Here is a 26088-nt window from a genome sequence, read left to right on the forward strand (position 1 = left end):
GTCTCTAAGATTTCTCAGCATCTCTAGAGTTCACTCTCAAAGAACTGTTGCAATATGTGCTGGTTCAGTAACATGAAAAAATGCATTTTAGAGCTGCTAAGAATATGGGAGCAAACCCCCAGAAATTACCAGATCCAGAATCTTGCTTGAAAGCTAGCTTGCAGGGCTGCAAGCAAGGATTTTTGCAGATGACCACTGATGCTTGATGTGATCTTTCATCACATCAGGATCTTTAGACATCTATTTGACAAAAGTGGCATGTAAAATTGAGACCTCTTGTCATCTTCATCATAATGATTATTCCATTATTATTCCACAGATAGAGAAGTTAATTTCACCCCCTCCTGTCTTCTAAAGAATAAGTCTCATTCCTAAAGGAAGGCATGTGGTTATCATTAACATTATGATGTACTTCACTGAAGTTTTGGTCAAATAGTGGTTGACACAATTGCATCATGCTAGTTTAATTTTCCCAGTGGTTTTGAGTCAATAGTGAACTTTTCACTTTGTGATTTAAACTAATGTGTAGCTACCTCTGAAGACTGCTTTTTAACACCAGGTGAAATACCTGTGATTGCATGAATTGCCTGAATTTTCTCTTCAAGTTACAAGGAGCTAGGTTGTTGTTTTATTTTCTTTCTTGTTAGTAAACTGAACATGCTGGTCTCAGCTTGGGAGCACAGGACATAGCAGAAAAGAATAGCAAGACCCATACATAATTCAGTCCTCACTGGGGTTTTCTTTTCGTCTCTTTTCTCCCTTTCATGTATATATGAGAGTGGCCTGGCCATGTGGATGTTTCCACAGTGAAACTCACACATCTCTTTTGCTGGTGAAATTCATAACCACTCAATTACATTGACCAAAAAAATGCCAGGTTTAAACGTCCTGAAGGAACAAAAAGACTACATTAGAGTAGTGGGATGCATTTGGTGAAAAGTATGTGAGCAACTCAGTAGGGCTGTTTAAATCTGTCACCCTGTGTGGGTGCCCATTTTGGTGAGCTCCCACAAGCCTTGTCACGTTAGTCTCTGGCAGGGGAAGGTGAACAGTCATGCGACTGCGTTTTTGAACAAAGCATCCACTCTCTGGGACACTAGCCCAGATGTTTCAGGCACTACCTAGGTCTTCTTGAGAGAGCTGGCTAGCAGCAGGGACATAAGAAAAGGCCCTCTGTCTTCCCTGCCCTCTTAAATTCATTAGGTGAAATCACTGGGTGCAAGGAAGAAGCACGGGGGTGGCAGTTGCTCATGACTAGCAAGCACCTACCCACCTGCCCTAGGGCCAGAGAGTGATCAGTCCATCTGTGCTAGAAATGTATACCAGTTCCTCCAGAGACACCTCAAACCTCCGGTTTCCTCCAGTTTCCTGCCCTGTCCAGCGCCTTTCCTGATCACACGTTACTACCATCAGCTCTGCCATACTCTGTGAGGAAGGCAATGGTTGTTCTCACTTTACAGGGAGAGAAACACCCACTGCCAGAGATAAGAGCAAACCCTAGAAGGTTTCAGTCAACTCACAGACTTCTCTTATCACTTGTCCTCAGTCCATCCCTTAGCATGATTTGAATGAATGAACTAAGATCATGGATCAGAATTGTCAGGCTATAAAAATAAGTATTATTCTGTGCCATTCAAGTAGATGGATTGGGAGCCAGCTGAATATTTTCTTTGCGGGGTCTTTGTTGAAGCTCCTATAATTTCATCTCCCTCTAGCCACCTCCACCCCAGCTCTGCCAGTTGACAGCTGAGAAGTTTTCCACCCACTTTTTCTACTCCTCATCCTCACCCACATATAGCTAACGAAGTGAAAGAGAGAAGAATTGTTAACTAAAGCCGTTGGAGGGAGGGATTAGACAAAGGAAAAAGAAAGCAAGGAATAACAAGATATATTAATTCATGCTGGCTCCAGCTTAAAAAAAGGTCTTGCTGCTCTGTCCTTACTACAAGATGTCTTAAAACACTCATGGTATATGGCTGTGGAATGTTATTTGGCTGCTTCTAAAATAGCTTGTTTTTATCAGTTCGGGAACATTACAGTGCAAGACATATGGACTTTATTGAACTATTCCATTATGAGTTTTCCCAGCAGCAATGTCTATTTACTTGTCATAGCTGTTCTTCAGAGATCAGTCATTTTATTTCTTTTCTTACTGAGTTTAAACTTAGTTTATTCTTTTATAGTAATTATTTATTAGCTAATAATCCCTTCTTTGGGCTCACAGTATTGGGTGGCCTTTAGGTTAAGTAATAGGAAATGGAGCCCTTTACTTCTAAATTCAACCCAGGCAATCAAAACTGGTCCGAAGGATGTTTAGTGTTTGGTATGCAGTGAACTCATAGGATCTCAGTCCAGCTCCCACTAGGAAGATGTCTAGACATTACATGCCAATAATTTGTTATTAATTATCAATGGTTCCAGCGCAGTCTGCACAGAAGCTAAGGACTGAACAGCCACGTAGTTTGTGCTACCACTTGTGGCTGAGGTACCTTGGCAAGGGTTAACATGTCATTTAGCTTGAACTGCTCTTGACTAGGACTTGGTTTGGAAGGTAAACTAGAAAGTGCAAATTTCCAGGCTGTAAATAGTTCACAAATAGTAATTTCACTGAAGAGATACAATTTTTCGAGGCAACTGCAGATTTCACATAGGCATCGTTATTTAGGCTTAGCAGAAACTGCTGTGCTCTGTCTGGGAGCAGAGTTTTCTGATTAGAAGGCATAAGAAACAGCTTTGATGTGAGACCTGCTTTGAGTAAGAGGTGGGACAGGAGACCACCAGTGGTTCCATGCAGCTAAAGCCTTTCTGTGATTTCATGAGTCTAAGATGTGGTAAATGCCCACGTGCCTCAAACTTTTCTATCCTGGCTCTGATTCCAGAAATGGAAAATACTTTGCCAGGTAGGTGCATGGACTAAGCACAAAAAGTAGATTATCCCCTCAGAATTTTTTCCACTTTATACTGAAGATCCTCAAATGCTGGAACGGTGCCACTCCACTGAGAGAGAGAGAAGTCTGCTAACAGTTTTCGCTGTTAATTATGGGAAAAGATTCCTATGTTTTGTTGCTTGAGTTCAAACCATTTTCTCATTCAACTTCTTTTTGCAGACTTTTCTTGCAATGGTTGCATTGAAAATATAGGGATGACATTTAGAAGAACAAAATCCTTACCCCTACCTGTCACTATGACCAAGTACAAATTTCAGATTTTCAAATTTTCAAGTTTGTTCAACTTGGGTTGCCTACAGTAACAGATGATGAACAACTGCCAAAACATCAACATTGTGAATACTATGGGGTTTAACATCTGGGTTAATAGGGGTTACTTTTCAATGGGATCTCCTTGATTGATTTCAATAGGATATCCCTGATCTACAGATACTACAAAAAGCAGATACTGCTGCTGGCTTCCTAATGTTTCTTTCAGGTTCCTTTTGGTAAAAGACAAAACTATGTGGTCTTATAGGTGGAAGGAGGATTTGGATGCCCTTTGGTATAGCATGTTAGTGTTCCATAACATCACTCTGTTGAGGACTAAACCTGGATCAGGTTAAGTTTGGCAACTGAGAACTTTAAGATGCTGGAAAGATAATTGGACTCCCAATCTCAGGATCCCTACCCGGGAGCACACAGCTAGAGAGAAAAGTTGATGCATAATGATTTCAAGAGATTCATCTTATTACAATAAAATCACTTAAAATCATTCATTTCTGGCTCTGAATTCACATATTTCTCTGCTGGATGCTGCTGGTTTAAAAGTCACATTTTGAGGACTCTGGGAGGTGCTAGTTCTAAGACAAGAGAGTAAAGCGCGTTATCTCTTGTGCTCAGGTGTGTAGCAAACTGGTATCCAAGTGCGTAACAGTGATTTTGAGCATACAAACAAGAAAATTACTTCCTCTCTTTTCCTCAGTAAATTTTTCCCAAGAATTTGTCCCCAGATTGCTTCCCATCATCATTTTAACAACTTTTTCACCTTCACATCTAGACACAATTGAGATTAGCTCAGATAAGGTCTTGGTACAGCTATTTGCTCTTTTTCCCCCCACCACTACCATGTCAGACTTTTCTTGAGTTACGTAGTTAAAGATGTTAGCATCTGTGTGTGTTCATAAGCATATGTGTGCATTTACCTCTGGGCCACCAAATACAGCTTGAGGCATTGCCTCAGTTTTTAGAAGAGTCACAGTGTAACCCCTAACACTTTGGACTTATTCCAGAATGGATAATTACATTCCCCTTAACGATTTTAACTCGCTCTACAGTATTATCCTCAACTTCCCATCTAGAGCTGTCACTTAGCAAGACTAATAGCTCTTAAATAGCTGTCCAAATTTATCCCCTTCTGTCCTCAGCACGTACATTTATATTGGCTTTTTCTATTCCCAAATATAAAATTCTAAGATCCAGTAATCATGAGAAGAAAGATCTTGGTCCTGATTCAGCAGTAATTCAAAAGGCAGTGTCTAATGCTTAAAGTCAGGGGTGGTGCTCTGAACATGTGCTTGTTAATAACCTGTGGCATTAGGCCCACTGCTACAGCAAAAGAAAAAGGAGGAGGAGCAGAATGCTTCTCTGGGTGATTTTATATCCAAGTTAGAGCTATTTTCACATCATAAATAAATCAGAACGGCACAGCTCTTTCTTTGGTGGACACCAGAGGGAGTTGAGTTTACCGGTCTCCTGTTTTCACCCCTAAATTTGGTTTGTCCCTATTCTTGGTTAATTTCTGTGTTTGGTGCCTATGAAAAATAGATTCTTTTCCACTTGCCCGTTATTCTGCTGGAAATGTTCCTCATTAGAACGTAAAATGCACATGGGATCAAAACCTTTGAAACTCATTTCCCTACAGGATTTAAAGTGCCAAAGCTCAGAAAATCTTAAATAATTCTCTGAAAATACATCCCACACAGCTATAGACACATTCATGGTGCAGCTTTATGAGGAGTAAAGGAATGTCTTGTGTGAGTTTAGTTTAGGATATTAAAAAGAAAGTCCAGAGATGCTTTTGTGCACTTCAAAGCACTCTCTGGAGATAAGGACAAAGGGCCAGAGGGTGTTATAAGTTTTGATTCTCAAAGTCCTTAGAGAGGACGGCAAAGAAAGTGATATTTGTTCCAAATGTGAGGGCTCAGAGTTCCTCAGGTGAATGGCTGCAGGGGAAGCAAAGCAATCTTTCAAGAACATCTCTGTCTTGGTGGGTTAGACCCTGCTTTCTTGCTAGCAGCCCCAAGGAAGTACTAGAAATAATTAAAGCCATGACCTGTGGATAGTCCTCCATGAGCTTATGATGTTGCATCACAACAGGGACAGGGGAGTGCCATATGGCTGGCTCCTCATTAAGAAGGCCCTATACAGAAGCAGAGGCTTAGGCTGTTTAAGGAACACAGGTTCTTAAGGACGTGTTTGAGTTCAGCCCCATGAGTAACTGAACCACTTCCTTTTTCTACGTGATGAAGCCAAGGGCAAGTGTTCCTTCCTTCTCCTTCATGATTCTCCCTTTCTTTCTGCATTTGCCAAGTGTCTGAGCACAGGCAGCTTCTCCAGAGCTTCCCTACTTACCACACAAGTTCTGGTAAGGCTCTGAGGAAGGATTATGGAATCAAAGGGCTTCCAAGCACAATTTATAAGAGTGAGCTGGGGCCCAAATGAGCCATGTCCCTCCCTCCCTTTTCTGGGGTTATATCAAAGTAAAGCAAAACAAAATCCTGCAATATTCTTTATACCACATTCATATGAATGACCTGCTTTCCATGCAAATGTGGGTGTCCTGTTACCCAAGGGAACCATAACTGAAAAGCAGAAAAGAAAATAGGTGAATGTGGGGCTTCATTACCAGTGTCTTAGCTTAATGTCCTAGGTCCTCCACTTTAGCTTTTTGCTGACGTTGTCACGCAAAGACCTTCGCAGTCTATCAAAGGGGAACCTGTTTTTCATGGGCAAGACAGGAAGAAAAGAAGGGGAAGGTTTAGGAAAGAGGAGGGAAGAGAATTAACTGGGCTGAGGTGATATGAGATGAGAGACCAAAAACCTAACAAAAGCACTTGTCTGTGAGCTTCACTCATTAGTAGAAACACCTTTGTTAACTGTTTTTCTACCATAAAACATATAGTTATCGACTACTTTCAAGCCTCTCTGCTAAGCCTACACTACACTCAAAGCCTTTACTTCTTCTCTTTGTCTGGCAGATTGTGAGCACACTAACTACGGAAAACAGCAGTGCATCAGGAATCTATTACTGTGTGGCTTCAAACAAGATCGGTGAAGAAGAGAGAAGCATTGAGTTCTACGTCTCAGGTAAACAACACAAGAGACACTACACAAAAACTAGATGCTGATGATCTGATTTACCTTAAAGTTCTATATGGCTGGTGAGTGCTCATTAAAACTTCTGGGAACCCTGCATGTCGTGTTTTCAGAGCACTCCCAATCACACAGTCCCAGGTTCTTCACCACATGCAAGGCTGGGTCCTGCGTCAGTGCACAGCTGAGTTTGACATGTCCAGCATCAGACCTGATGCCCCTTTTGCCCTTCTCAAGCTGCAGATGCAGGCCCTGAGTCTAGCTACCTGTGTCTTAAAGCAACACTCATGACATTTCAGCGCTGTCCTCATGAAACCTCTAGCAAGAGCCAAGTCCTCTGTAGTCTTCCAAAGGCCTGAAGCCTCTCCCTGACTCAGGAGAATGGTTGGTCTCCAATTAAGTCAGCAGACAGAGCGAAGGTGAGCTAGGCCAATATTCAGACCTAATCCAGGGCTGATAACGCTGGGAGTTGTTGTGACATTGGATCCCTGCCTGAGCAATTAGCCTTTCCAGTGCCCTTTAAGGAGGGAGGAGGTGGACATGCTATTTCTCCAAGGAACACAAATCCAAACAAATATCTGCTTAACCTTTCAGCACAGAAATTCTTCAGTAGTGAGATCAAGACCTACATAATGCTTTTAGGAAAGATGGGAGTTTAAAAAAAGAGAAGAGTCCAGGGACAGCCTTGTTCAAGTGCTTAACCAGAACAAACTGAACTATTTCTGTGCTCACTTTCTGGATGAGTGGATGTTGGCTGGTAGAATTTGCATCAAAATAACAATTTTTAGAACAAAGAGTGCAGAAGTGTCCTGGAAGGTAAATGTCTGATTCTCACTACTTGGGTTCTTCCCCATGAAGCAGGTTCTGAGGGCGAAGCTCGCTTGTGGCAGTGGTCTGCACTCTTCTGCCTCTCTTGTGTCCTGTGTTGTTTGACTCCATTGCTCTGAAGTAATTTCAGCACATTTCAAATCAGGCTAACGTAAAAGGGGCTCACTAAACATTGTTACCATTCTTACTACACAGAAGTGCTGTGTAGTGCACAGAAAAATGTCATCCAACAATAATGAAGCTGCTGCCATATGGCAGAAAGATTTCACCTCCACTTACAGCTTCTTTGTACTACCCCAATGCCTTATGGAGACAGAAGGGGGTTTAAGCCTCCAAAAGGTATTTTCCAAAGCCCTAATTTACTTAGGAAAAAGCCCTTCAGGGTGCACTTTTGGGAGATACATCTCAGACATAAGAGGTCCTCAAGATGTCCAAGGCAGGCTGAAGACCAGCTATTAATTTTACACTTCCCCACTTTCAAGCGTTGAGTCTTCACGTGGGTTTGTTTCTGCTCTGAATTCTGTCAGCTATTATGTTTGGATGGGTTACTCAAAGCTGTATGTTTCCAAGCTATTCACAGTACTTTGTAATACTTGGTGACTAAAACCAGTGCTGGAGCAACTAAATAAGCAACCAGCATAAGGTCAGATTCAAAGGGTTAGATCAATCCACACACTTTTCACAACTATGTTTTATTTTAATAATAAAGTTATGTAGGGTTTTTTTTCCCCCACAGTGCACTAATATTTCAGATTTTTTATTTTAAGATCAATCTAGCAATGTTTTGAGACTAATCATGCAATTTTAATTATGAAGGAAATGAATGACTGGACATTGCTGACAGCAGTTATGGTGGAAATATTTCCACCAAAACACCAGGAGGTGAATAGGGCTTGGCAAGACAGATATATTCTTGCCTGTGAAGAAAAGACTGTGAGTCTGTGACATTCTGGGGAAGAGGCAGATGCTGAACAAGCATGACTGACTTTTATAAGTGCTGTGTTTAAAAATAGTGGTGTTTATGATTAGAAAGAAATTAAATCTTTCTAAATGTGGCCATCCTGATCCAAAAGTAGGTCATGTTGCAGTGGTAAAATAGCAGCAGAGTGACCTGTTGCTGGGTTTCTTTACATGATGGTCCTCTGCTGAGTAATGCATATTACTGCAGCAAGTGGCCAGGCTGCTCAAAGAGCTTCTTCCTGCCAAAGGTCTGCCTCACAGATGAAAAAAGCGCACTGTCTTCTACTGGGTGCACTTGGAGGAGGCTAAGCGACTGCCAGGTTACTCTCACCAGGAGTTGCTTCTAATCTCAGTGTTGGAGGGACATTCAGGGACAGTTTGTGAGGTACCAAACAGGGGAAGTCCAAGAGCATAAGGCTTTAAGCAGGTCTCTTTACAATTGCTAGGCTGATTAATTTTATGCAGATCGAAGCTAAAAGCTGAGATAAAGGCTGAGTTAGAGTCTGAGAGCACACAAGTGATGTGTGGGCCTTTAGGACAATGTCTAGCAAATGTTTGTAGCACTTCACAGTGCTCTGTTCTCTGCAAAACAGCTGCTAGTTGTGGGACTCCATAACTAATTCAGCAATTTGTGGATTTTAAAGACCTGATCTCCCATTATCTCCTACCGAAAAACAAGCTGGTGGATCCTGAGCTGCTTTCAAACATTTTGGCTGAATTGAGCTTAATTAATTTCTCCCTGGCAAGAAATCTGAAGATGATACAGAGGCTACACTCTCTTCTTCGCTCAAAAACCTCTTCCACTAGGTCAGGGTTGAAATGTTTTGTCAGGATATGGCAGTGTTACAGAGAAACTTCATCAGGTGTTGTCCAGGCTGCACCTGCTTTCTGGGGACATGCCTTACTTCAATCTGCTGTTTTCATCACCACCATACTAATTTCAGAAAAATGTATTTATCCCAATGGAATAATGTCAACAGCCATTTTGTTCTTCCACTGCAGAGCCCCCCCAAAAACTCCCACGGACACTAGAAATAGCACTGGTATCTATTTTTAAATCATTTCTTTGCCAGCAAAATTCATTTCAGTGAAGGGTCAACAGCATTTGGAGATCATGCTGAAACCAAACCATATAAGGGGTCCAACATGATGAGAAATGTTATCATTCAGTGACAGCCCTGAAGCCTCTCTGAGCTCCTTCTGCGGACGTCCTGCCTGTCAATGTCCCACTGAATCTCTCCTGAAGTTGTTTACCGCAGCAGAAACTCCCCTAGCAATGCAGTAGCAGTGTTATCCATCATGCCCTAGCCTAACTCTTTATTCCAGTATTTTTGTTTTGTGTAAATCCTTTTTACTGTTTCTTGCGGTTACAAAATCTGTCTCCTGCCTATCTTGCCTACCACAGTTTTGACATCAGTGTTCCCATTTAAGTCAGATGACTTTTTTGCCATAGGCAGAGGTAATGTGGGCGAGCCATCAGATGCTCAGAACTGCCTCATGTCATTGCCTACCACCGGTTACGCACCAAAGGACACTCAAGGCAGACTGCAACCTTCCTAGTGCAGTGAAAAACTGACCTGATGTCTCCTGGCGGCATTCTCTACCATGAACAAGTATTATTTACCTTCTAATCTCTGGTCTGCACCTTGGAAAGGGCAACTATATATTACTGTAGGTCCACATTAAATCAAATTCTAGCCTTTGTATGATTGTACTACGTACAACAAAATGGGATCCCACCCATATGAAACCTCTGAATGTTCTTGGAATATAAATTAATTATGATAAGAATAACAAATAATAACAAAAGCCCCTTTTCAAGCGCTTATCTGATTGCAAAAACAACTCAGAAAAATGGAGTTAAAGATTTCTACCAGAAAGAAAATGTTATATTTCAAACATGAGATAAAAATTTGCTATCAGATACTAGGACAATGTATGAACTGGGCTGTTGTACAACTGCTTGCCACTCTCAATTTGCTTATTCCTGACATGTTTACAGGATTTATGAAAAGCTCTGCACTGTTTCAGATGGTAGGGCTCACCCTTTCTTTTTCTCACTCTCCCTACATGCATATGCTTGATAGCAACCCCCCCCCACCCTGACAGGCACGGGGATGGAATTTGGGAAAGAGCAGAAGTTTTGAATTACACAGATTATTGTGCAAAGCACAGGAAATTAAAACCAATTAATTCCTTGTAAATACAAATGGAGCCAGACTTTCTTTTGATTTATGCTGACTTTTTACCTTCCCCCAATGGCTCATTTCCCTATTTTGCCATGGAATCCTGCATAGTCAAGAGTGAAATTCGCAGCTACTACACTGTAATACAATACAAAAGACAAATGTTTGGTGACTGCTGATAAAAGAGAAAAGGCCCCATGGTGCATTCTTTTAGCCAACTTATTAGGAGTCTTATAAAACACTGTATCTGTTCAGAGAGAGGAAGTTAATCACTGCTCAGGTTCAAGACTGTGTAAGCAAAGTAGTCTAAGAGATGAACTGACTTATAATGTGCTCTCAAAGCTGCAGTTACTCCCCAGATAATCCAGGTAGGAGGAGAAAAGAGAGACGAGAGCAAGAAAGACTTTTTTTTTCCTCTCTTTCCTTGCACTGTAATGAAAATCAATGAATATTCTATTGGAGCTGAAAGAACTTCTTGAAAGGCTAACAAGATGGAAGAGAATAGCACAGGTTCCAGCTAAAAATATTCAAAATGCTAAATAAAAAATGTCAGTAGAAGAAACGATAAGAAAAACAAGCCAGGCCTCTGCTCCCAGAATGTTAAGTTGGTAGAAAAAACCCTGCACTGGTGAAATCCAGCAGCAAGGTGAAACTATCAAGCTTCCTTCACAATTTAGGGCTTAGAAATTAACACATCAAATTAACGGGGAATTTGCACCAAAATGTCAGAGATCTCTGGGTGCTCCAGCCCATGCTGTTACGGCCACACACAAGCCAATGCCTCATCCCAAGAGATGCAGTATTTCCCTTGGGGTGGGCTTTCTCCCACAGCCATTCAGGGAAACTCACCCTGCAAAACAAACGGGGCTGCAAGTTTTAAGAAGAAATTCTCCTGAAGGAAAGGCTTCCTGAGAGGCAGAAGCAAGGGCAAATGGGGCTGCCAGCCTAACTGCTTAAGGCCAAGGTTTAGCTTGCCCTGCAGATCTGCAGGTTAAGCCACGACAAGGGGTTCACTGTGTTTTACCCCAGGTAACGTGATCAGACTCCTACCTCATCACTTTACCTGGAATCCCTTTATAGTTTCACTGAGACCCAGCACTTAGGATCATGGGATAATTCAGGCTGGAGGGGATCTCAGGAGGTCTCCCAGACCATTGAGCTTACTAAAGCATTGAGTCTAACCAAAGATCCATCTACCTTAGTACTGTAACTCTTGCTGGAGCAAACAGCAAATGCATAGAAGAGAAACTAAGAAACAGGCAATTTAAGAGGGCACTTTTTCCCTATTTCGGTTTGACAGATTCAGGAGAGATGCTGAGATGCTGCTCATGCCACAGCCCAGTGTTTTCACTGGACCTTAATTCTTCCTCTTTAGAGAAGTTCTGCTGGCCTCAGACTTTTCACCCTTTTTGATAAGCATCATCTTGACATGTTAGAACCACAGGACATCAGATGTGAAGAATGGATGTATTACACAAGTCAGTTTGAGCGTGCAGCTAGCACCAAGCAAGAAAGAGAGCAACTGAGCCTAACAAAACACTGCATAAAGTAAACTGAAATTTCATGAAAAGGAAAGAAAAGAAAAATAACAATTGCCACAGCTGTGGCCTGAGGGGTGTCTTCTCTTTTTGGATCTTTTGTAAAACATTTTTGGTGCCAGTCTTTAAAAACCATGAAGCAAAGCTTATTGGTTCTATTCCAGATGACTTGTGAAGAAGAGAGACTTTTAATCATATCTGAAAGCTCCTTCAGGGCTCTGTATTTTATATAATATATGGTTTATTATAAGGCAGATTGGTTATTTCAACAGCCTCACTATTTATGTTCAACTATAGCTTCAGCAGAACTTTTTGCAAGAGTCGGCAGTGTGACCCCCTGGCCAAATTCCAGCTCCCATGTGGAATTTGTCAGATTGCAAGTGCAATATGTACTTGCTCCCCTTTAACTTCAGTCCTTCTCAAAGTACCATCCATTTCATCCTAGCTCAAGAAAGCATCTTGCTAACAGCTTGGTACTGAAGTAACAATCTATCAGATTTATTGCAAACAGTGTTCATGTTCAGAAAGTAATCCAGAGCAAGTCCTCCTAAAGTGTCCCAGCCCTGTACTACACCTGGTAAAATTTATACGGGGTTCCTCGTAACTCTCAGCTGCTTTAAAATCCTGACCTAACAGACAGAAGCATAATTCCAGGTCACTGTGGTTATCAATGCACTTTCATTCAAGTCTGCTGGGTGGATAGATCACTGAAACTAACAGAATAAAAAGGGAAAAGAGTATCTTTCAGACACAATTTAATTGTAGATCTCTGGCAGCTAATGCAGTAATAGGAATGTGTCTATAGGCCAGACTCCGGTATTCTACTCAGAAACATGTTTTCTTGTCTTCAAATGGATTCAGTTTGCCACTTCAGGAAAACTGATTTTTTTTCTGGAGTGAAAAGTTACTAAAAATAGAACAAGAAACAGCTTACTCTTTTGTGGATAGATTGGACTCATGCCTCAAAGTATTTCTCTGCTAAATATAAAGGCCTCAAGGACTTATACATCATTAGATCAGTTAATCCATTCAGTGACCAAGTAAACATCACCAAGGCACACGTGATGAAAATAAATATCGGCATAGCTGAAATAAGAGAGAATTGGGAAGATTGTTCAGTGGTGAAGAAAGAGAGTGTTACTTCAGAGAAATGGGAATAGGTTTCATTATTGTTATGCAATTATGCTTTCAAGCACTGATTGCAGATAGAAAGAGAAGAGCTCGCGAACACATTTGTCTACCTGGATGGCAGTCTCTCTTGATTAAACTCTCTTAGTCCATTAACTGCGTCTATATATAAACTTTCAATTCATTACTTGAAAATGTAATGATTAGAATGCTGGGGGCCAAATTACCACAGGTCAGCACTGAGACAGGAGAGGTACATTCATTTACCTAATTCACAAGCACCAGTGCCTGTTTGCACATGCAAATGGGGGTCTCATTAAAACTAGCTCATTCCATTATGGTTGGTCTTTGAAATTTGACCATCAAGTTACAAACAGGCAGCCAAAGATCTTCTCAGTTGTGACTTAATTGCAAACATGTTTTCTCTTCCTCCTAGATGTGCCATTTGGGTTGCAAACAGACCCACAAGTCACAACCATTGTGGGGAATGATGTCCGGCTGACCTGCCGGGCCTCCAAGTACATCTACAGTCACCTGGCCTGGTATTACCCCTCCTCAGAGGCGGCTCTCCGTGACGCAGTGATCAAGACAACTGACAACTATTCCATTTCTTTGACATTGGTCATTACTAACATCACGAAGGAACAGAGTGGTCTCTACAAGTGCAGAGCCCAGAACCAGCACAACAGCACCGACACACTAGAACAGCACACTCAGCTCCTCGTCAGAGGTAGGTCCTGCCAACGGCAAATGGCAGTGGGACATGCTATCGTTCTGCTGCCAGAGCAGAAACACTGTGCATCTGCTGCTCCCTTTGAAGCCTTTCAAAGAGGAAGGTGCCCAGCATTTCTTAGGGACTGTCCTAATATAGACTTTGTGCTCTGGTTTGGGGTTTTTTTTGATTACTGTATGTGGATTGACACGTAGCCATACATATTACTCATCGAGCCACTGCTGGTTTTGTATAAAATATTTGCCTTACACATAAAGGTGATTTCAGCTGCATTTTATCTTCCTAACTCCATGGTGGGTACAGATATAGTGTTGACTGAGGAGAAAAGGCATCACCCACCATGTGACTAACAGCACAACCCTGTCATTTGGGAATGTCAGCCCAGATCTGTATGACTTTGGTAGAAGACTCCACCCACTTACAGCTGTCAGGATGATACGAATACCTAAGTAGATTTGGACCCAGTAGATGTAATCACAAATGTCACTGGTCAAGTGTATATATCAAGTGACATGTACCATTTATTCTGGGTAAGTGGGATACACTTCATTGTAACAACAGTATTTTCTTACTTATACCCAACCCCCCAACTCTTCTATTTTCATAAAAATAGTAACACTACAGATTCTGAAGCCTGGCTTCTTTGGCTATGTGAATATAAAGCGCAGGACACTTCTTCCAGTAGAAACTCACTGAAAATTAGTGAAGTTTCTTCTGCTTCATAGTGATGAAAGTGAGTGATTGGCTCTAAGCCTTCTCAGAAGAAAAAGTGGTGCTGGGATGGGTGAATTTATTCTGTATCTTCCAATGGTGAAGAAAAACCTAAAGCACAGAAACAGAGTAGAATTGAAATAAACAGCAGCAAGCCAGGGTGCAGAAGACAGAGTTCTTCAGAAGCCGAATTAGACAGTGATTTTCAAATTGGCTTTTCTGCTTACATTAATGGCTAATGAGACATCGAAGGGACAGCTATGCTGCCATAAGCACTTGTCACTTAGGTGAAAAACAGGCCATGCAGTGCTGGCTTCATCCTTGTTTAAGTGAACGAGCACATTTCCCATGCAGTCTCCTACCCCATGCAGCCAACATCATTCTCACAGTCCCTTCCCCCTCCATGCAGGCACACACACAAGGAGAAAATGCTCACCCACACCACAGCTGTGGCTAGCACAGCTCAGATACCTGAGTGGGAGGTGATTTATTTTAAAAAATGGCATAAGCACCTGCTTCTTCCTGAAGTGCGGAGGAAGGGAAAGAATCTCACCCTGGTATTACAGAGTGCTAGTGGTTTGGCTTGTCCCCACAGCCGGTACTGGAGCCACCTGTCAGCATCATCTGCCATGGAGACACTGCGCTTTCTCTGCACTCTGCATTCAGGCAATTCACTTTTCTCTCCCCTGGCAGATATTTTTATTCATTTAGTCAAATTTCCACCTACACAGACACCTACACATGATGGCTATGGGAAAAACACAGCTAAACTGGGAATACATCCATTGGAGAACTGGAACCTTGATCATATTCTTCTGAGAATTACTAGGCTCTGTTATTTGTCTGGCACATGTCAGAGAGGCAATTCTTCTGGAGAACATGCATGGAAATGCTCCTCCAAACCAGCCCTCCTCTCCCTATACAAACAAGGTCTTTTAAAAGTACTAACACCCATCAGCTACTGTCCTTATTGCAGATTTTATGTATTTTTTAAGCTGTGCCTGTGCTTTTATACATTGCTTTCCTGTACCTTTCATAAATGAACATAAAGTGGAGGTTAACATGCTTTGTAGTAAGCAGATAACTGCACTCATGATGGAGGACACGGAATCCTTAGAACTGTTTCCTCTTTGCCTCTTCCTTTCTTTTTTTATATTCACTCTGCATTCGCTCTACCCACTCACTGTCCTCTGTTTTCTTCAGAGGATGAGAAACTCAAGGAGGTTGGAGCTGAAGCCGAATCTAAGCTTAGTCAGTTTGAAAATAAGCCAAATAAACTCACCGACTCCTCCTATAATCTTCGGGGGGATTTTTGCTACCACTCATCAACCAAATCTTTGCCACTTCCAGCCCAGAGAGGCCATGCAGGTGGCCAAAGGAGAGAAGATGGCAGAACTGAGGGAAGTGCCTTCTGAAATCTTACTGTGTACTGTTTTCCTTCATGACTGTAGCAAAGGCAGCACCGTATGTGATACAAAACCTCACAGATCTGGAGGTTAACATCAGCGGCAAGATCATTCTGGAGTGCAGAGTCAGTGGAACACCAGAACCTCAAATTACATGGAGGAAGAACGGCTACCCCATTTCAGCAGCATCAGGTGAGTGTACTTGCTTCCTGAGCATGCTGCGGTGTTGTATATAACACAGGTTAATGGACTTGCAGGTTCACCACAAACATAGGACCTACAACTCCACGGCTACTGCAAGCATGGCTGAGTCAGGATAATACACACAACGTCGGGAAACGCACGCACAAATCCAAATATATCAGACCACTGCAGTAGTCTCCAACTTGAGCTTTGAGGTCAAAGCTGCCAACCGGTTGCAATCCAATGCCTGCTTATGCAGCTTGCCTTCTGCATGTGGCAATGTTCGTGTCTGCAGAGTCAGCCAGATAGTCTGCATACATTAGCATAGCATTAGTAAATCAAGGAGTACAGCATGCTGCTGTTCAGTCTGATTGTGTGAGACAACAGTACGTCTACAAAACGGAGACAGAGTGTATCTGCTTGTCAGGTGGGTCTGAAAACACAAGCCTGACCTGTCAGATATCCTTGGGGCCTGATCAGAATATGTTGCAGCAAATTGTGGGCAGTCACCTAACAGTGAGGTCCAGGGCACACCATGGCATATTACACATCCTTTCTTTACCTCCCACAACTTAGTAATGAGAATGCACTCTCAGCTCAACCGGTATAGAGCAGTACAGGTGCAGTGCTACCATGGGCAGGGAGCATGGGCTCCCTCATCTGAGCCTGGAATTCCTTCTCAGCTCCCTGTCCTGAGATCTCCTATAAATCATGAAGAATCCCATGTCAGTAGCTGGTCCTGTGACTTTAATTTTGCATCTTGGACTAGGTAGGAAATCCAGGATCATCCATAATTCAGATCAGACCGTTCTGAGAGAAACTCTTTATAGCTACTGAAATTTTATAAATAATTCTAGAGGGACAAGCACGTAACTCATCCAACCAGTGGAAACATAAATAAACTATTTGGAAAAAGCACCTCGGGGTAAATATTTCAGCACAGTGCACGGCAAGTTATGTGCAGCACTCTTGTTAACAACAGGATTCATAGGCACAACACCCAGAAACTCAAAATGTCCTTCCCTTTTGGATTCAAAGTCTGACCTGTTTCCCTATTTCTGCCCCAAAGACATCCATAGTGAAGCAGATGAGCTCGCAGTTTTGTGCCAAAAATCAGGAAAAATTAAATGTGGAAAATTAATCAGGAAAATTAAATGTAGAAAAGACTCACATAGGTCATATCTCGTCAACCTACCTCTTCCCACTCCACCTCCAGCCCCCGGCTGCCTGTGAATCCAGGATTGCTCCACGCAGTGATTTTTCCAGGGATGTGCATAACCTGATTCCCATGTTCCACATGTTAGAACTCCCATCACTTCCCACAGCCTCCGAGACATTGGCTTTCTCCAATAATTTCCCTGAGTTCCCTTTTTCCCCAATGTATCTCATTGCTATCAGAAAACCTATCTTCCCATCACTTCACTAGGTTTCATAGAAGTTTTCTCAGGCTCTGTCTGCTCATAATAAATTAACAGCCACATTTGCTGTTGGTTAAATGAACCCCAAGCAATTTACACAGGTATTGAGGAGAAAAAAAATGTCAGGGAAAGGTTGTTGCCAGACCACAATGAGGAGCATAGTATTAAAATGCCTCCTAACAACAGTGCATACCAGGCCTGCGTGGATAGGAGCTGACTTTCAGTTCTCTTGACTCATAAAAGCATTTGTAGGCAGGTAGGTTATTGTGATAATATTAACCAAAATCCCTTACAACAGGAATTTCCATGGAAAATAATACCCTGGTCATTGAGCGAGTGAAAAAGGATGATGAAGGGCTCTATGAATGCAAAGCATCTAACGACATGGGCCAAGACAGCACATCAGCCTTCATTAAAATACAAGGTGAGGTCCAAGCTAAGGCGAAATGCATATATTGTGTTGGACTGAGAACTATTGTTCAGTCATGGACTTTGGCTACATTTAAAATTTGGTTGTACATTTAACCTACAGGTTCTGAGGAGAAATCCAACATTGAAGTTATCATTTTGGTCTGCACTGGTCTAGCTGCTACCCTCTTCTGGCTTCTTCTGACCCTATTCATTCGGAAACTGAGAAAAGTAAGAGAGGTTCCCTATTGCACAAAGGGTCTGGGATTGGGCCCAGTTTATGCGTAGTATCAGAGTTTAGGGCAGAATGTTTGGGACAGATGGTAGAAGAACTGTGCAAAATGTTCCTATAAAATTTCAGTCCAAGATTTCTGCTGATAGTCCTTTGACTTCTCAGGAGATCACTTGCACTTGTGAAATTTCTACCCACTTCCATGGTATCATAAAATCAGGCTCCTCCCTCTTCATGAGTCAAACTGGCTTGCAAGATTAGGAAACCGAAAAAAATCCTAAATCCCCTAAAATGAGGGCTTGATTTCAGCACTTGTCCTGTAAGATTTCTCTGGAATGTAGGTATTAAAGGGGGCCCTGTTTTAAGAAAGATCCTAGGATGTTTGCTCTAGAAATGAGCTCAAACAACACAGCTTATTTTGTCTCCAAGACTTGCTATTCTTTCACCTCCCTTTTGTGACTCAAAAAAGTAAAGTTTCAGTAAAGATCCAAGGAAGTTAGGTCTGTTTTTCCTAAAACAAACAGCAAACAGAAAGGCAACCACAGCTCTCTGCTCTGAAGCTCACCAAACTACAGTCCCAGTGTTGATCCCCAATACTTGAGTAAAATTTCCCCTCCTATTGCAAACACAGTGATTAAATTAATGTTTTCCTCCCTGACCTCAATTTAACAGTTGTGGACAACAGTGAATTGCCTATTACATTTTACACCCGTGCAAGTCTGCTCACAGGACCCACCAAATCACAATTTCTCACTTAGCAGCATTAGAAGTAGCAGTTTTCACCAGCTTTCAATCAATTTTAAATTGTAATAAGCAATAGCCATGAAGTGGATAACTATGGAGAATCAAGACTGCAAAACAAAGCACTATGAAAATGCCAAAATGCTCTGCAGTGCACCAGGAAATGCAACTCGTGGAGTTCCCATAGAAAAGTACTGATTTCCTTTAACAGATACAGGTAGAAGACAATGATAGATTTTGTGTCCTCAGAGTGTTTACCAACATTAATCAGTGACTCTTTCCAACACCTATGAGTGGCAGGCATACGTAAACGTTTATTTCTCAGCTATAAAAAAACAGAGAGGCAGGAAGCTGAAGTGATGCATTCATGGTTCTGAATAAAATTCACAGCTAAGTCTGGAATTCAGGGAACTCCCCAGACAGCACTCAGTCTTGTAGATGACAGCTCGCTCTCTCCCATTAGAATTGCAGGGTAAATACTGTGAATAATTTCTCCACACCCTGTTTTTAGCCTGATGCCACAGATATTAAAACAGGATACCTGTCAATTATAATGGATCCAGAGGAAATGCCTCTTGACGAGCAGTGTGACCGTCTTCCCTATGACAGCAGTAAATGGGAGTTCCCAAGAGACAGACTGCGGCTGGGTGAGTGGTTTGGGTATTAGTGCTGTAAAGAATGATTTCTAATGCTCCTTGGTTTCAATGGATATGTTGTATAACCCAAGATGCAGCCTATCGTTTAGTGCCAGTGCACTGACATCCTTGGGGAGAACTGGCAGTGAGTCACAGAATTCAGGATCATCCTTAATGGGGGGTGAAACAAAGGATTTGGTAAGAAAAACAAAGATGTTGTCTCTCTCAAAATAGCTACCACCTCTTTTTCTTTCTTGGGGAAGTGAAGCCAAACTCTTGACAGGGAAGAAAGGTACCTCCAGGTACTGTCCCTGCCAAAAGTATGGTTTCACACCCATAGAGGAAAAGGGAAAGAGAATTAAATCTGAAAGGTGACAGTCTTTCAGTGAATTTTATTTTGAAGAAATTTATCAATTCATCAAATAATAAATTCTTTATTAATCATTTGAACTTGGCGTTGAGGTATAAAGAGCTATTATGAAAAAATGAACCAAATTTCATTCAACAGCTCAGCTCACTGGATGATGGAGCAAGAAAATATAAAAAGCAGGTTGTGTTTGTATAGAGAAACAGTAAGATCTGTGTGCAATGATGAGCGTAGGGAATGTATCTGTATTTGTGTGTGCTCTTGGTGCTTTAGCTGGAAAACATAGAAGGAGGAAGACAGACAAAAATAACAAAAAATAAGATGATGGGGGGACATAGGGTCAAACTAGCAGAACCAAAAAGCCAGACCATGATGCCCAGTGTACTCTGCTGCATTGTGAATCAGAGTTCTCAGAGCACGCTAGGTAACATAGGCATGAAAATTCAAATGAAAGGGAAAATAAAGCAAGATTATCATCCTAAATTCCATTTAGTATAGCTTTTTACTTCAAATAAATGTCAATAACTGAAGGGTTAAAGAGTTCTGACTGCCTGAGTGCCTTAGCTGGCTATCTCCGTGACTGTGATTCATGAGAGATCAGGGTTCCACAATTCTATGTTTAACCCAAACTCTGACTTTCCTGGGATTCAAGACAACTATACGTAATGTTTTTAACCTTAAGCCCTATATATGTATTCAGCCTTGCCTTCAGCTGAATGCAGATTTATTTATTCTACTCTGTTCTATCACATACTGTATTGCATTAAAGTCATATGGATATAAATCACACCGTTTATATCCATATGCTGCAAATATGTGATACAGGCTTCTATTGACTATCGGTCTACGTCTACGTTGTGCCTGGGCACTGGAGTCTTGTATTTCTTGCATAGCTGAGAATGCATGTTTCCCTCTTATCTGATGCAGACTGTCATAAGTCCCCTTTGGCTCATTCTTGACTCTTGCTTCTCTAGGTAAAACACTGGGTCATGGTGCTTTTGGGAAGGTGGTGGAGGCGTCTGCTTTTGGCATTGATAAATCTTCAACCTGCAAAACAGTTGCCGTAAAAATGCTTAAAGGTACATATCCCTCTGAGATTCTCACAAGACTCCTCAGGGAACGTGTGGGCAATGAGGTTTCCAGTTCTCAGCTCCAAACCAGTCCCAAGTTCATTGTCTTCAGAAGGGAGTGGGTTTGTCATATGGGAGCAATTAGTCATTATACAGTGGATGTTAACGTGTAGGAAATGACAAGCGGGCTCCATGCAGTGCTGCTGATTAAGTCTTGTATTCCTAGAGGAGGAAAACAGCAGCTTCCAGGTCTGTGGGGTTAGGAGGGAAGCAGATTACAGAATGTAATTACATTAGATAGTCTGAAATTGGATCTAAGCTTTCGATCACAGCCCTTCCAGATGTAGAACAGTTCAAGGGGTTGAAAAAAAAGCAATGCCAAGGGAGTGAATTAGAGACAACTTGCTTGCAATTATTGAAATTAAGGAAAGCTTTTACCGTTCAGTGGTGGGGAAAGGGGGAACTTGGAGACTATTCTTTCATATTATATTTACATACAAAGCCTCTGCAGACAGCTTATGAATAAATGCATCAGCCAATACATTGACTACTTGGGTTAGAGGTTTTTAACTGTTCACTTAGGATTTTTTCAGAGGTACAATCGATGCTCACTTGATGGCTTTTCATAGCCCACATTGCTCTGCATTGCTGCTGCATGACTGTATTAACCCCTGCAAGGCCATGATTCAGGAACTTCTATCATGGTATTTGGCTTCTGTTGCTAGCTGCCTCTCCTGATGCTCTGCTACTTCCCATCTCTCTGAAATGTTTCAAAAACATCTGTTTATCACCTGTCTGGACCTCCTCCAAATCTGGTCTCCCTTCTCTGCATTAGTCTGTAGATCTTCAGATCATCTTCTCTCCTGCTGTTGTTTCTTCAGTTCCATGCCCATCTCCAGATCCCTAAATATCCTAGAAGCCCCTGATCCAGACACACTCCCTTCTCCAGCCAAAACTTACTGCCCCGGATAGCTCTGGGTTTTCATTCACTTCCACGCTGTGCTTCCCAACTGATACTCATGTCAGCTCTACCCTGCCTGCACATATTCAGCAACCTATTTGACAGTTCCTCCATCATTTTATACCTTCCTCCCCAAGCGGAGGCAGCAGCCTCCTGCTCTAACCTGTCCCTCCCCAACTAACATGCCCATAATTCATCACTTTCCTGAATAAAGCAGATTCTCTAGTGTGAGTCAATCCATTCAGGGAGCAGGGGGAGGGAAAGGCTCTGGAGATGTCTGCATTTCTGTAATTCTAGCATTATCTGTCATTTCCATGAAGTAGGCTGCTATCAGTTCTGGGTTGAAGGCTATAACTTAATGTGCAAGATCATCTGAAACACTTCCCGCTCATGCCAGGGTAAATCAGGAGTAAAACCACCCATGTACACATCCATCTACAAACACTGTTGACTGAAGAAATCTTGGGCTTGGAATAGCTCCTTCTTTATGACACAATTTGGTGAAAGGTTTGTTTATGGAGAATTCTACAAACAGATAAAGAGGTTACATTTGTCACACCAAGTGATCTGTTAAATAACTCTTTCTTCATATTTAAATCTTACATGATGCAAAGGCAAAAACAGAGGAAACAGGACACAACTCCTTTTATTAAAATACATCATTAAAGTTTTGGAAAGAAGGCAGAGGAAACAAGCCAGCATCCAAACAACATTCTGGTCTGAGAGTGCCTTCCTTAGCTTTGGCAGCAAAAGAGAATGAAACTACAGTATAACTGGCTAGCCAGTGCTTCATCAGGTGTCACATTCATGGTTCACACACAAATAACGCCCCCTCTGCTTTGCTGGAAAATATATTTCTTGGGTGAATGAGATCTCACAGGGCTGAGACTTAGTAATGCTGTAAATTCTCCAGTACATTTTGGGACCCACCTCCAAGATGTGTTGGATTCCTCCATCACCTGCAGTGGAAAGTTGCTCAGTACTGTGGAAAAATATATTCTGAGGTATTGTAAAGAAGTACTACTAAACTGCATATCATCATTATAGATGGAGGAAAACATTCTTCTGTGTGCTGTTGTTGCTTGGAGTGGTTGGTTGTTCCTTTGCTAAGCTTGCAAAATTCAGTCCTTGCAAAGGCTCTCTGGAATCTGATTTGGGGGGAGGGTTCTCCTATGGGACAGTAACCCTCCATAACCCATGCTAGAGAAAGGAAGAGTCACCCAAAAGATAAAGTGTTACTCCACTTCATAAAGGTCAACAGACAATGAAACGGATGAATTATTATCTGTTTAAGAGTCTGAAAAGCAAAGATACTGCAAGTAACCTGGGTGGGTTTTGTTTCCAAGTATAAACAGGATCTTGCTGTGTCCTGTTAAAAATATCCTGTTGTGTAAAGATCATTTTTTTCCTGTTTATCTTAAGCAGAATGTGCAACTACTAATGAATGCAAGGCTTTAATGTCTGAACTGAAGATCCTCATCCATATAGGACATCACCTGAATGTAGTCAACCTGCTGGGAGCCTGCACCAAAGCTGGAGGTGAGAAGTCCTCAGTAAATAAGGAGCAAAGAAGAAACACTTTTCAGATACAAAGGTGTTTGGATGTATCTGTGGTGGAGTCCAAGTCTCATGTGCATGCAATTAATGCAAGCACAACCATTTCTACCTCTCTGCTCATAGGACAGCTCCTGCTACTGCAGAATACAGCCACATCTCATCAATGGTTTCTGACCGTCTTCTCCCAGCCAGCGGTGTCACTTCTCTATTTTCTTTTTCTCTGTCCTTTTTAAGCTTGTTTACAAAAGGGATTATGGACCAAAGGGAGGCAGGATCCTTAATTGCAATTAGGTGCCCAATTCTTCCACATAGGCACTACTGATCATTTCAAAGGTTCTTTTCCCTCTTCTTCCCTGCCTTATCAGGAGGATGCACCAGGCTGAGCCCTTAGCTACTTGAGGCCCCCTCCTTTCCCAAGCACTTCACTCTTGCTGGGCAAATGCAGGCATTTCTTGCATAGTATACAGGAAGCCTGAGGCAGTCCAAAGCTGAATGGAGCAACAACATGGACTTCCAAGGGACTGAGCTGACACAACTGGCTGTACATCATTCAAAGGATCTGCTGCAAAGTGCAGACTTAAACAAAGGACTCCATAAATCTTAGACCTTTGTCACTAAAACATCCCTTCCCATCCCATACTGCCATACAAAGCACCCTTGCCTCTTACTCTACTGTGTTTAACTTCAGGATAACAACTCTCAGAGATGCCTCTTTACTGCTTACAATGAACCTTCAAAACAATTCCCAAAGAACAGATTTAGGAGAACCGGGGGCAAAAAAAACCAGAGTAAAATAAATGAAGGGGAAAGAGTGAGAGAGATGGTGCACACATCTGTTGTCATCTGAGACTCCAAAGCTATCATTTTTCCAAAGAACATGTAGTTGTCCAGTCACAGGGGTGGAAAGAAAACTTCAGTCAGGTAGATTTGGTAAGATGCCAGGAAAGAAATCTTCCCTCCAGCAAGATACTCCCAGTTTCTCAAGAAGCAGTCAGCAACCAGCAACCACAGATACTGCTGTAATCTGGGAGCCATCAATGGGGAACTTGCAGGAATTGTTGTAGCACTGCAGACCCCAAAAGCTTGTATGGGAGGACGGCCAGCTTTAGCTGGAGGGTTTTAAGATTCAGATGCATAAGCAAGTAGCCTTTGCTTGGGACGATGAGTAGAGGGGAAGTAACATTATGAATGCTGGTGATTCTCCTCTCCTATCAAGTCAATGAGGTAGCTTAGTACAAACAGGTGCCTAAAACATGGCAGCATTACTAAGAGGTCAATAGTTTTTAACCAAAGCACTAATTCAGGCAGAGTTCTAGCTGCATAGTAAGACACATCTCAGTAACGGATCAAATACTGTGACCACCCAATCTCTGAGGAACTTTTTCTCCTGAGAGTCCCTCAGTTTCCCATTCTCCAGGCTGCTCCATCGTGATTGCCTTCCCGGGTGAAGAGGTAACCCTTACTCCTCCATGCTAACTGCCTAGGAAAACCACCGATTACTCTGGGGAGCAGTGGACAGAGCACAGCAGCGCAGCACGGCCTTGCAGGGCACTGAGGAGCCTCTAGGCAGGCACTGGCTTGTTTACCTTTGAGCAATGCAACTGCAGACTAATGAAAAATAGCCTTGAGCTCTCAAAACAGACACTGGGATAAGAGTTACTATTAAAATGCCATTGCAGAATACAGTGCTTTCTCCCTCCTTGTTAGTTTTTATGTAACCATATAACGGTATTCCTGATAAAGACTGATATTAAGTATGCACGTATATTATTTTAGCAATATAACAAATAACAAATTTTAACACCTTGGCTGAGTGTCTGATGTTAAGCAGTTAGAACTAATGCATAGTATATGCTTTACAATGAGGAAATAAAATATGGAGGAGCCATGTCTAGGAAGCATTTAAAAAATATGAATAAATCACTAACTGGAGCTTTAAAGCTGTACTGGAATCCACATTTCCTCAGGGCATCCATAAGGGACATTCACCTTTAGGTTCTTCAAAACAATGTCCCCCAGATATCTCTCGGGCACTGCCAAATCCCAGCACCGCTGCCTTTAAGCCCAAGTGAGCAGTGTTGTGTGGTCAGCAGTAGAACCGTTGACAGCTGCCTTACAGCCGTACTCCCTCCCTCCTTCCTGAGTGGCCAAATGCAGCTCTCAGCACTTTTCCTTTGAAGTTCAAACTCCTGAGTCTGAACTATGGACCTTCTAGACAGAAAAAGGTTTCTGTACATGAAAGTCTGGTTGCTTAGGACTGATAATAATACATGTTTACATGCATTCTAGTCCCACAACTTCACCTTATCTTACATTTGGTGATTACAAAAAGCAGTGATTATGCTAATGGTAGAGAATGTAGCTTTCCCCTTTCCTAATAGCTCACACTGAAACATAAAAGCATTTTCAAGCAGATCTTAAAAATATGCATAATTGTATAAAAGCAGCAATTACAGTGAACTCTGCAGTAGTTTGCACAGAAATAAGAAAGGAAAAAATTGATAGGACTTCCCAGGCTTTCAAAAACTTCACATTAAATATTTTTGCAACTTTTGTTTTAGATCTGTCTATGATCCTGCATTCCTTTATTGCCTCTACTGGCACCAGTCCACCCAAAACAATTGTGAAGGCAGCAGTGAAAAACGAAGACTTCCCCATGCTATGGATCTATGTATAGACTAAAACAACCTTAACAGCATATGGGATTGTATATTCTTATTTATC

The 26088-nt window shown here is 41.9% G+C and overlaps 1 protein-coding gene across 2 annotated transcripts in view; it reads left to right on the forward strand.

The window, feature by feature from the left end:
• The window catches only part of LOC142043375 (vascular endothelial growth factor receptor kdr-like), a 141225-nt gene that overhangs the window by 84588 nt on the left and 30549 nt on the right, over positions 1 to 26088 (forward strand). For both annotated transcript variants that reach the window (XM_075054530.1, XM_075054531.1), the window contains exons 12-19: positions 6188 to 6296; positions 13379 to 13672; positions 15838 to 15984; positions 17692 to 17817; positions 17926 to 18032; positions 19286 to 19421; positions 20751 to 20855; positions 23233 to 23346. In XM_075054530.1, the coding sequence (XP_074910631.1) occupies positions 6188 to 6296; positions 13379 to 13672; positions 15838 to 15984; positions 17692 to 17817; positions 17926 to 18032; positions 19286 to 19421; positions 20751 to 20855; positions 23233 to 23346 (1138 nt within the window). The remainder of the gene's footprint in view (positions 1 to 6187; positions 6297 to 13378; positions 13673 to 15837; positions 15985 to 17691; positions 17818 to 17925; positions 18033 to 19285; positions 19422 to 20750; positions 20856 to 23232; positions 23347 to 26088) is intronic.

Source organism: Buteo buteo, chromosome 22 (assembly GCF_964188355.1).
Source record: "Buteo buteo chromosome 22, bButBut1.hap1.1, whole genome shotgun sequence".
Lineage (NCBI taxonomy): Eukaryota > Metazoa > Chordata > Aves > Accipitriformes > Accipitridae > Buteo > Buteo buteo.